The following is a 13,186-nucleotide window of genomic DNA, read 5'->3' as shown; positions in this document are numbered from 1 at the left end:
AGAGAGAGAGAGAGAGAGAGAGAGAGAGATGGGCTGTAAAGGGTCAGTACGTAATGTTTTCTATAATTACAGACTGCTTTTGTGTAGCTGAAGGCGAAAACAACACAACTCAGAGCTGAGATCTAATCAGAGATGGAGAAGTTTGTTTAGATCAGATCCTACCGTCACACACACACACACACACGCACACACACACACACACACACACACATTCATAGAGGACCATCCCAGCCCCGGAGCTACAAACTTTGAACACAACTATGTGCTGCTGTTTGCGGAGCAGCGAGCGGAGCAGCAGCGAGTTGCTAAAGCTAACAGTGTGGAGGAGGAGGGTGGAGGACAGACAGCCGGTTGACTGATGGGATTCAGTGGCTCACACAGGGCGCGGCGCTCAGGTGTTAACATGTAATTATGAGCCTTTCATTGGTCACAATGTGAATTGCAAACACAGCGCGCACAATACAGAGCTGCTTAATCACCGTACTTGCCAACCCTCCACATTTACCCGGGAGACTTTTTCATTGCCCTCTCTTGAGGTCACAATTCTCCCGATATATGGCAAATTTGGCAACTTTTCGTTATCTCAAATTGTTCCTGGAACTGAACAGTGTGTATAATCTCTACCGTTTCCACCCGGACGACAATAGAGCTACACTGACTGTCGTCTCCGCAGTTTGAGCTCAGCGTGCAGCGCCCAAAGTTGGGCTTTGCTCGATGCAGCTAAAAGCCGTGCTGCAGTGAACTTATTATTTTAACTCTTTTAATAAGTCTCTCTAACTCTGATGTTTCTGGTGGAGGAGCCCCAAAAAGAGTTGCAAAGTCCGCTTATTATCAGCAAACTTTGGGTTTGTTTTCCTGGAAAGTCTCTTACAAATATTGGTAGTAGCGGGTTGCATGTTCTCCGGTCTCTCTCCACCTCGCAGGCAGTTTGCCGTAATTGTAAGTGTGATATACGAGCACATCATGCCGATCTGGTTCAACATCTTAGCACCGAAAAACGTAAAAGAAATGCAGCTCCGTTCTCTTTAATGAGGCTTACCGGCATTAGATTCACGGTCTTTGCAAAAATTAAACGATTTGCAAGAACTAAATTAAATATTCAACTTGTTTAAGTTTAGTTGACAAGAAAAATGTAAAGTTACAAGTTAAATATGCAGAAATGCAAAATAAATTCATACATATATATGAAGTGATCAAGTAGGTTGGTAATGTTGCTTCTTTGGGGCTTGTTTCTATACACTTGGTTGCTTGTTTCTCTAAAGAGATCTGCCAGCACTGACCCCAGACCCTCACTTTGGTTTTGAAATCCTCCCTATGTTGAAGGTCTCAAGGTTGCAGAGTCTGTTAATCACAATCATTTGAAAAAGAAAACTTATTTTTCTGTGTTTGCAGGAACCAAACATTGTTTTCTGTCAGCGAGGTGGAAACAAACCGAACCTGCTGCAGCACTAAAACATCCTCTCATATTAATGTGATGCTTTACGGAGCTGCATGTGTGTGATTTACTTTCTAACAGATGCACCACTTGTTGTGAACACACGCAGACTTGCCGTGCGGCGCTGCAGGTCGAGGCGCTGCAGGTCGAGGCGCTGCAGGTCGGGACAGGCCCGGCGCTGTAGCGTTCCTCTCTCGCTGACAGGCGCTGCGGGCGCATGCAGCGAGTCAAGTCCTGACAAACATCAGGCATAAAACAAGCTCTGTGTGGCGCCTCTGGTCTTGTCCTCTTCATACCTGACATGTCACATCACGCCCGGAGCTTCTCCCAAACCTGTTCCATTCAACAGTAACGCCGAGGAAACAGAAGTAAAAACACCTGTTTCTGGTCAGATGTGGACTTTTAGAGGGTTGTGGATATTTCACAGTGTTGATGTTGACCACACAGAGTGAGTGATGACACCTGTCCCGTCCCCGGGCAGACCTGTACCGACATGTGCCGTCATGTTTGTGTGGCCGGCGCTGAAAGAGTCAAATATGCATCTGTCACTGTGGATTAGCCAATCAAAGCTGCTGAATGACTGTAAATACAAACCGAGTGAATCTGAGACGGAGGATAAAAGCCAGAGGAGACGAGGAGACAAAGGTCCTTTTCACATATTGTCTTCTTTCATTAAAAACTACAACCTGTGTTTGATCTGCTCTCATCCACCGTTTGTAGCTTTACCTATGAAAAGTAATGAACTGTAATTCATATACCGTATTTATCCCACGTAATCATGAACCAGGAAGTATAGAGAGGGGACTTTCACCAGGAGACCGCTGTTCACGTCCCGTAAAGAACCAGAAGTTAACGCTGATTTATCTGTCTCATAACTTCAGTTACAGAACTTCTGGAGTTATTTTAACCCAAACCGCCATCTTTTACTAAACATAACTAAGTAGTTTACTAAGTAGTTTTGTTGCCTAAACCTAACTAAGTAGTTTACTAAGTCGTTTTGTTGTCTAAACCTAACTAAGTAGTTTACTAAGTCGTTTCGTTGTCTAAACCTAACTAAGTAGTTTTGTTGCCTAACCCTAACTAAGTAGTTTTGTTGCCTAAACCTAACTAAGTAGTTTTGTTGGCTAAACCTAACTAAATCGTTTACTAAGTCGTTTTGTTGTCTAAACCTAATTAAGTAGTTTACTAAGTCGTTTTGTTGTCTAAACCTAACTAAGTAGTTTACTAAGTAGTTTTGTTGCCTAACCCTAACTAAGTAGTTTTGTTGCCTAAACCTAACTAAGTAGTTTTGTTGTCTAAACCTAACTAAGTAGTTTACTAAGTCGTTTTGTTGTCTAAACCTAACTAAGTAGTTTACTAAGTAGTTTTGTTGTCTAAACCTAACTAAGTAGTTTACTAAGTAGTTTTGTTGCCTAACCCTAACTAAGTAGTTTTGTTGCCTAAACCTAACTAAGTAGTTTTGTTGCCTAACCCTAACTAAGTAGTTTTGTTGCCTAAACCTAACTAAGTAGTTTTGTTGTCTAAACCTAACTAAGTAGTTTTGTTGTCTAAACCTAACTAAGTAGTTTACTAAGTCGTTTTGTTGTCTAAACCTAACTAAGTAGTTTACTAAGTCGTTTTGTTGTCTAAACCTAACTAAGTAGTTTACTAAGTCGTTTTGTTGTCTAAACCTAACTAAGTAGTTTACTAAGTAGTTTTGTTGTCTAAACCTAACTAAGTAGTTTCCTGTGAAGAGGTAAGTTTATTTTGAAAAGACTGTAATTGTCACGTGTTGCTGGACATTCGTAGGAAAACAAATGAAAAGGGTGTAACAGCTTTGAGTATGAACCGTTGAATGAGGAAACGTTGATCTACGTTTCCTTCATGGAAGTATTGAAGCTGTTGTTCTAAAGTTCAGGTTTTGAGTTGAGGACACAGATTTGATGAGATTTGCTGAGATTGGATCCCTGAGATGCTGCAGACGACAGACTAATATGTGTTTTTCTGTATTCATAGGACTGCAGCGCGTTGAGGTGAATCATAGCTGCAGGTATCTGGTTGTTTGTTTGTGGTAATCTAAACTCTAAAGGGCTTTTCCACCTCGATTATGAAGAAATCCCATCGCCCATATCATAAAAAAACCTTTTCAACTCCTGCCTGCTTTTTTAAAAAAAAATTCCCCTCCACCTCTCTCTTTCTTTTTCCCATCTGAGGGCTTGTCTCCGTGTGATGGGCGAGTCCTGACAAGCTTCTTGACACAAACAAGTCTCAGCCCCATCTCGTGAGGCGTGGGACGGGCCCGCAGATGTTCTCGGGACAAGCTGCGTCTTGCTGCCTTTCGCTGGAACACTCTTCTCTTTGAGCATTCACCTCCTCCTCCTCCTCATCCTCCTCCTCCTCCTCCGGCGCAATGTGAGATGCAACCATCAAGCTTAACTCTCTCAAAAAGACAGAGCCCACTCCAAGAGAGCACAGGGTTCAGCAGAGAGGCACACCATATTTACACAAGTATTATCTACAGGCCCTCAATCCATTACTGTAATCCTGCAGCGCTCCACACCGGCACATTCCTCTCCTTTGACTGCGGTGGCAGCTAATACGCACGGCAAACACCACCAATCTTCAGCCGCACAATGGCAGCATCAGTAGCCAACAATTGGCTGCCATTAATTCAGCAAAGCAAAGACACATCTGTGGATTGATTTGACCCGTAAAAGAGGAGCTCTGTCCGTGGAGACGGCAGGAGGGGCGACGAGGAAACGGCGTGCGTGGGAGCAGTTCTGGGAAATGTTGACGTGTGCGTGTCACAGTCATCCCAGACAGGAAGAGGTTAAGGTGTGGGTTAGGGATTATAGGTGTGTCTCCATAAGAAACAGTCATCAAACAGCACAGTACACAGTCCACTAAGTCCTGGGGAAGATCCCACAGGCCTTCAAACGGGGGGGCATTAGGAGATCTGTAGGCCAGACGTCCAGCGGCCGAGCTGCTGGCTTCACATTACTGGAGCTCTGTGACAGATCTCCTGAGATCAGCTGATGCATGATGGGAACCATTAAGATCAGCTGATGCATGATGGGAACCAGTAAGATCAGCTGATGCATGATGGGAACCATTAAGATCAGCTGATGCATGATGGGAACCATTAAGATCAGCTGATGCATGATGGGAACCAGTAAGATCAGCTGATGCATGATGGGAACCATTAAGATCAGCTGATGCATGATGGGAACCAGTAAGATCAGCTGATGCATGATGGGAACCATTAAGATCAGCTGATGCATGATGGGAACCAGTAAGATCAGCTGATGCACGATGGGAACCAGTTAGATCAGCTGATGCACGATGGGAACCAGTAAGATCAGCTGATGCACGATGGGAACCAGTAAGATCAGCTGATGCACGATGGGAACCAGTTAGATCAGCTGATGCACGATGGGAACCAGTAAGATCAGCTGATGCACGATGGGAACCAGTAGGATCAGCTGATGCATGATGGGAACCAGTTAGATCAGCTGATGCACGATGGGAACCAGTAAGATCAGCTGATGCATGATGGGAACCAGTTAGATCAGCTGATGCATGATGGGAACCAGACTGACAAGTCCCAACTCAAGACTTTCAAGTCCCAACTTAAGACTGACAAGTCCCAACTTAAGACTGACAAGTCCCAACTTAAGACGGACAAGTCCCAAATCAAGACTGACAAGTCCCAACTTAAGACTGACAAGTCCCAACTTAAGACTGACAAGTCCCAACTTAAGACTGACAAGTCCCAACTTAAGACGGACAAGTCCCAAATCAAGACTGACAAGTCCCAACTCAAGACTGTCAAGTCCCAACTCAAATCCAAACTCAAGTCCTAACTCAAGTTCCAAGTGTAGACTGACAAGTCCCAACTCAAGACTGTCAAGTCCCAACTTAAGACTGACAAGTCCCAACTCAAGACTGACAAGTCCCAACTCAAGACTGTCAAGTCCCAACTCAAATCCAAACTCAAGTCCTAACTCAAGTTCCAAGTGTAGACTGATAAGTCCCAACTCAAGACTGTCAAGTCCCAACTCAAATCCAAACTCAAGTCCTAACTCAAGTTCCAAGTGTAGACTGACAAGTCCCAACTCAAGACTGTCAAGTCACAACTCAAGACTGTCAAGTCACAACTTAAGACTGACAAGTCCCAAATCAAGACTGACAAGTCCCAACTTAAGACTGACAAGTCCCAACTCATGACTGTCAAGTCCCAACTTAAGATTGTCAAGTCCCAAATCAAGACTGACAAGTCCCAACTCAAGACTGACAAGTCCCAACTCAAGACTGTCAAGTCCCAACTCAAGACTGTCAAGTCACAACTTAAGACTGACAAGTCCCAAATCAAGACTGACAAGTCCCAACTTAAGACTGACAAGTCCCAACTCATGACTGTCAAGTCCCAACTCAAATCCAAACTCAAGTCCTAACTCAAGTTCCAAGTGTAGACTGACAAGTCCCAACTTAAGACTGACAAGTCCCAACTCATGACTGTCAAGTCCCAACTTAAGACTGACAAGTCCCAACTCATGACTGTCAAGTCCCAACTCAAGACTTTCAAGTCCCAACTCAAGACTGTCAAGTCACAACTCAAGACTGTCAAGTCACAACTTAAGACTGACAAGTCCCAAATCAAGACTGACAAGTCCCAACTTAAGACTGACAAGTCCCAACTCATGACTGTCAAGTCCCAACTTAAGATTGTCAAGTCCCAAATCAAGACTGACAAGTCCCAACTTAAGTCCCAAGTCAAGTCCTAACTCAAGTTCAAAGTCAAGACTGCCAAGTCCCAACTCAAGTCCCAACTCAAGTCCCAACTCAAGTCCCAACATTAGATCAGAGTAATAATATATTACATTTAAAAAAATCATGAATCATTTTTAAATTTTGTATTTATTTGTTAAAACAAGTGCGACTGAATTTTTGGGGAATTAAGTTTTGACATTGTGGGAATGAACAGCGTTAACGTTAGTGGATTCAAGAAATGAATTGATTGGTAGCACACTTTTTAAATACTTTTTAATCTTTGGACTCGGGTCAAAAGGCTCAAGTCCAAGAAAAGTCCTGAGTCAGTGGTGTTAAACTTCAAGTGGAGTCTAAAGTCATCAGATGTTTGAGTCCTCACCTCTGGTTAGTCGTGTCTGATGTTGGAAGCAGGTCGGCAAAGTGACACTTTATTTATCACAGATTTTTTTAATTCATATTTTTATTTAGTTTGCTATATTTTAGCTCTTTTTTGTTGTTTTTCATCTTTAAAGAAATATTCAAAGTGTCCACTGGGACAAAGAAACTCAGTTTGATCATCTGGTCTAAAAGGAGACGTTTTATGGAAGCTAAATAAAGCAAAATCTGCATATTGACCAGTTGATGAAAACAATGTTTTTGTGTTAAATGAGTTAATGTGGAGTTGTGACTCAGCGTGGTTCTGGTGATGAGAAGTGAAGTGAAGTGAAGTCAGACCAATCGGACCAGTCTTGCATCATGTGTTATGACTGCGTGATGAGGACGGGGCGTGCCTCTCTCTAACCACTAACTCTTCAGCTCCTCGACGTTGCACATCAAGACAAACACTTTTGTTTTTGGACGGTGAAAATGAGAGGGATGAGCGAGGCGGTGTGGGAATTAGGTAAATGTCACAATCCCACAGTCAGCGTGGCCCGCGAGGAAGAAGACGGGCCAGCAGCACGCCCTGACTTCACCCCGACCCACGGCGGTAACGCTCAGCAGGTTTTACTACAGCTATCCATACTACACTAATAATTATATACCTGTTTAATGACCTCTTATATTCAGAATGTCTCCAGTTGGCATCTGCTAATACTTTATTGTCAGTATTTGCATTTCAGCATCATTGTTAAGCAACTTCAAATTCACAAATCCACTATTATTATCACATGAATTCCTGATGTCTAATTATTTCAGAATGTGTGTCATCTTTAATGTATTTCTTTGTTTTATTGGATTGTTTTCTCCTGATTGGTTCGTTTTTCTGCTTCTTTTTGATATTTATTTTTTTATTGTAGTTTTCTAAGTTTTGTCAGCTTTTTTAATATTATTTATCCTCTTATTTTATTGTTAGTTTTTCTCCTGAAGTTGAGGGGATGTCCGTTAAATAAACCCGTGGCTTCTTCACCTCTCCTGACACATTACATATTTTTTCATTATCTGGATTTTATGCGGTCTCATGTGGGTGTGCAAATAAATAAATAAATAAATAAATAAATAAATAAATAAATAAATAAATAAATAAATAAATGATGTAATCGGCATCACGTCACACCACAAGAAAAAGTAAACATGTCACTTTGTGAGGGTGACGTCTCCGTCACCTACGACGTCCGCTAGGGTGCATTAACACACTGAACTGATCCAGAGTCAGTCTGCAGATAAGACATGAGGAAGGGAGGAGGTGGTGGATCAGCAGCTGTCCGTCGGCTCATCGTTGTGCGTAATGACAGAGCAGACGGAGCTGTTGGTCGTGTCGGTTTATGGAGCATCACATGGTGACATCTAGCTGCTCGGAGTTTCACCACACCTGGACGGACTGTCAGACCCTCTGTCATCAACAACCTACCGGTCAGCTGTTTGATCACAGGGAGCTGAGAGTGGATGTTATTAGAGGAGGAACATCCATCCACATTATCTAAGATTACAGAGGATTCTGGGTAATGGGAACGTCTCTTAACACATTTCACACATAAACAGCAAGAAAATCACAGCGTGCGAGTGGACGTGTTCATGACGTTTCTATCATGACCGGCACAAAACCGGAAGAATATAAACATGGAGAAGAAGGGTGAAGAAGAAGGGTCATTTACACAAAGACGCCAACAACGCCGCCGTTGTTTATGACCAAATTATGAACGGTTACCGCGGTAATCTGCGTCAGGTCCTGCCTCCTGCACGCTCTACCCAGGCGCCGCTAGGTCAGGTCTAGAAGGGAACCAGCAAATTGGGGAAATTCTCACAAGATGGTTAAGGGTTAGGCATTGATATCGAATAGTAAAGATTAGGGTAAGTCGACGGGCAGCGAGTCTCGTGAGTGTTTTTGCAGATCTCAGATCAGCTTTCGCAATTTGCAAATGACGGTACGACAACTTCTTTGTCCGTCATTTGGCCCAAAAAGACGTTTTCCCATTGACTTATATTGGGAAAGAGACGTCTGTGACTCAGAGAATAATTTTTACATTACACCCACATTCTGCATTTTATGTCACGCAAACGTCCACAGTTAGGTTCAGACAAGTAAACCACTTAGTTAAGGTAAGGGAAAACGTCTTGGTTGGGCTTAAAATAAGTACGGAAACAAAGTACGGAAACAACTACAGAAAACACGTCACAAACATCACTAATGAAAACAAAACACCGGTCAACAACGGTCTCCTGATTAAAAAGTCCTGTGTTTGTTGGACCCGTCCACCATCAGAGGTCTTTCTCTCTTTTTATTCTACGTCACTAACTCTTACCGTAGCATTTATACATGGATGTGTTTGCATTACAGTCAGTTCAGGATACATGGAGTACAAATGACACGTGGAAATCAAGAAAGGCGTACTTATTGCACGCTAAACGCCTCGAGCATTATGGTGTCATTTATACACCCATTTTGAGCAACAGGAAGTGATAAAATGCTGACTCATTTCTGGGTTTTAGGACTCATTCCTGTAGCACCGTATGGGCCCAATGGATGAGGAAGATCACCGGACATTTTAGCTTCATGCACCACTGAGACGCTCTGCATCCTGTTCTCTCTTTACATCCATGGGCGCCGCCTCTCGCCTAAACCAAACAGAGTGTTTCCAGAACGGGTCTGACACGGACTCTCTCCTGTTGTGTGTGACATGTGAAACATATGAGAAACCGTCTTCATAGTGAGATGTGCTCGGTGTGTGTCGGAGCGTCGCCTGGGGTTCACTCCTGATTTGAGGCTCTATACGTCTCAGGTGACATTCCTCGCTGCCAGATGTAGTTGAGCAACGTGAATCAGCCTGAAGCACCAGATCATCAGATAAGGAGTTCCTCCTCCACCTCTACCTGACTCATCACTGAGGACGAGCTCATGAAATGTGGCTCCATATTTATTATAACCAGCATAGGACACATATATATATATTTATATATATACTGTATATAAACTCTATGACATGTGACTAAGAATATTTCAGTAATCAGTTGTAGAATAAAGAGCACAGAGCTGAAGGTCAACTGATCAACTCACTGCTCTTTGTACAGATAGAAAAGAAGGTAAAGATGAACTTCTCTACATCACACAGATCTTCTTGCTGGACCATGCAAAGCCAGAATCCCAGTAACTGTTTCTGGTGGGTGAGCGTCTTACCGTCCAGGTGGCGGACTTGGCTGTGCTGGACTGCTGGAAGGACACGTCGAAGGTGTGGGTCCCGGCGTAGTCCGTGTTAGACGGGATGGCCGGCGAGGGGGAGAGGGCGTCGAAGGTGGAGCTGGGCTGGGCGTAGGGCGATGGGGCCGTCACGTTGTTCTGTGCGTGGTCGTTGTTGTAGGGGCTGGTGGAGGTGGAGCCGCCGTTCTGAATGGTCTGGTCCATGCTGTTCAGGAGTCCCAGGTTGGTGTACTGTGACTGGAGACAAGATGGAGACAACGACAGAATTACTTCACGATGCTCTAATCTGACAGGAAACCGGTGCTATTTAATAGAGCTGCCAATCCATCGTCAAGTATTTAATCCTCATCAACATGGGAGTGGACAAATATGCTGCTTTATGTAAATGTATGTATATATTTATTATTGTAAATCAATGAACAATACAAAACAATGAGAGATATTGTCCAGAAACCCTCACAGGCACTGCATTTAGCATGAAGATTTAGCAAGTCCCAAAAAAAGTAAAAACAAAGTTTTTTAAAAAATGTCTGAAAAATATCAACATTTAAAAAAAAAAAAGAAGTCAGAAAAAATATCTGAAAAAGGTCAAAAGAAAGTCAGAAAGACATTTTGAAAAAAAGTAAAAAAAAGTCTGACAAATATCAACAAAATGTTTTTTTTTTAAATGTCTGAAAAAGGTAAAAAAAACAAAACAAATCCAACAAATCTCCAAAAAAATTAAAAACAAATGTCTGAAGAATCAGCTCCAATCATAACATGGCAAACTGCAGCCCAACAGGCAACAACAGCTGTCAGTGTGTCAGTGTGCTGACTTGACTATGACTTGCCCTAAACTGCATGTGATTATCATAAAGTGGGCATGTCTGTAAAGGGGAGACTCGTGGGTACCCATAGAACCCATTTACATTCACTGATCTGGAGGTCAGAGGTCAAGGGACCCCTTTGAACATGGACATGAAAGTTTTTCTTAGACAAAATCTAGGTTATGTTTTGAGCGTTATTTAACCTCCAGCTAGTATCAGGTCATTAAGTCACTTAGTGAGAGCATCCACACATTTTTTTCTGCTAAAATTAGGGGTATATCATCAGCATATTGGCAAATCAGAAATATAAATAGACACACAGAAAATGAAGTACACATATTGTATAGCTAGTATGACATGGTTGGCACCGATGGATTTTCAGGTTTTATAGTTTCATATGATACCAGTATCTTCACTCTAGCTTTAAAACTGAGCTGCTACAACCAAAAAATCACAAGTTGTGTTAATATGTTAAAGAAATTACTAGCGTTAAAACAAATTTGTGTTAACGAGTTATTATCTCGTTAACTTTGACAGCCCTATTATTTAATCATCTGTTAGATTACATAAACAATGAGAACATGACAAGAATTATCTCTCAGTAAACGGTGTTATAGTTTAAATTCATTTAATTTAATTTAACCTTTATTTTAACAAAATAATCCTGTTGTGATTTTGAATCTCTTTTCTAAGGAGGTCCTGGTCAAGACGGCAGTTCATAAGTTTCATACAAACACATACAACAGACTTTGAAATAAAAAAAACAACAACATAAAAACATAAAATATTTCACATAACAGAAAGAATAGACTTAAAACAAACAACAAGTTTTTACTCAGTATTCAAAAAACCCTTAAACCTGTTTTAATAATCTTGCATGTTTATAAAATAATCTAGTTTAAAGTGTCTCTGGAGCCAAGAGGAGGGAGCAAATACTTTAAAAGCACTAAAAATGGTGCTCCAACATACAGTTGGTAAAGTACTACATAACAGATAAGTACTATATAATAAATAAGTAGTACTGCATAAAACCTCTTAGTTTCAGGTGAAATACTGATTGACTTTGCATGTTGAAGGTTTTTAGTTTGAAACTAATGACAGCGTATCACATGTCAGGTGATGACAGGAGGAGGCGAAGGCTACAGGAAGTGGAGCTCTTGTTTCCATGGTAACGGAGTAACATAAACCACCTCTGCTTGTGTTTACGGGTCGAGCTGCTTCCTGAACCGACACCGTTAACACGTCCAACACTCACACAGAAAACACTCTGGTTTTATAGTGTCTGGATCGATGTTGTGATGATTCCTTCTCTCTCCGGCAGCCACAACTATTCAGACGGGAGGAATGAAACAGGAAGCAGAACCCACCTGGGTCGCCGCCAGCCGCTTCCTGCTGCGGCTCTGCTGGCTCTGCTCGCCATTCACCTCATTCCTTTCCATTTATAAACGACACATTCCTGGACGAGGTGCCATAGACGGCCATTAATCTCTCCTGGGGCCTCTCTTGTTTATTTCAAGCACGGCCGACCGACCACAGCTGTCCGCCTCACAGCCGTCACGCCGTCACGCCGTCACGCCGCCAGGTGTTGGTGTCCAGATGACCAAAACAACACACACTATTTAACTATTATCAAGCAATGTTGCTGCTTTATTACACACAGAGTCCACCTCAGTGCCACAGAGGAGCTCATGTTGTATTGAAAGGGTTAAAGGAGTATCTATTTATTTATTTTGGCGTAATTTAAAAGCAGGAAGTAGTTGGTGTTTTGAATGGAAATCAACCAGGTGACACCACTTCATGACTGGACGGTGTTTTCCCGTATATGTGAGGAGTCAGCGTTCCTGACATCAGAGTGACTCCGTTGAACTGTGGCGTAATCATCAGCGGCGCTGATCCGTCCAGAGATGTACCCGACGCCGGCAGCTGCAGCGCTGGATGTGACAGGCACCAATTATCAACGTCACATTATCATCGTAGAGAGATCAGAGATAAAAGCAGAACGGCTAACACAGAAGGAGGGCCCTGAAGGGTCCACATGAACCGGAGGATGAAGGGTTAACAGTGAACGCATCACGTCTTGATGTTTAATGGAGTGGAAGTGGGATATCAGCCTTCACTTCCATCAGATCTTATTCCACTATAATACAGCAACCGTTTAATTAAAGAAGCACTTTAAAGATTCCTGCTGTGTGCAGGCGGCGCTGCGTTCAGGTCACACGGTATAAATCAGCGGCGTTGACGTCCTCAGCAGCCTCTAATAACGTCTCTGAGCCTTCAGCTCTTCTCTTTGTCTCTCTGATAAACGCTGCTCAGCAGCTCAGAGAGAAACTATAGAGGCCTTCAGAGAGACGTCCTCTGACTACAACCATGTGAATGATCCACAGCAGGTCGTTCAGCAGCACCACTGATTTAAACACTACTGTTTATAATAAATATACAGCTACTGCTGTATATGACCAGATGGATGAATGAAACCACCACATCTCGTCTCGTCTCACGCCGTGCCAGAAAAAATACTTTTATTTTAGTTTTTTTATCATCATGAAACATCAAGTCAAATAGCAAAAGGAGCCAGTAGCATTG

At 42.6% G+C, this 13,186-nt stretch overlaps 1 protein-coding gene across 5 annotated transcripts in view; it reads right to left on the bottom strand.

Moving 5' to 3' along the window:
- tp63 (tumor protein p63) overlaps positions 1-13,186 on the bottom strand; it is a 48,977-nt gene that overhangs the window by 12,904 nt on the left and 22,887 nt on the right. For all 5 annotated transcript variants that reach the window (XM_037769736.1, XM_037769732.1, XM_037769733.1 and 2 more), the window contains one exon: positions 9,777-10,034. In XM_037769736.1, coding sequence (XP_037625664.1) covers positions 9,777-10,034 — 258 coding nt within the window. The remainder of the gene's footprint in view (positions 1-9,776; positions 10,035-13,186) is intronic.

Source organism: Sebastes umbrosus, chromosome 5, assembly GCF_015220745.1.
Source record: "Sebastes umbrosus isolate fSebUmb1 chromosome 5, fSebUmb1.pri, whole genome shotgun sequence".
Taxonomy (NCBI): Eukaryota; Metazoa; Chordata; class Actinopteri; order Perciformes; family Sebastidae; genus Sebastes; species Sebastes umbrosus.
This window is presented reverse-complemented; position numbering and strand designations above follow the sequence as displayed.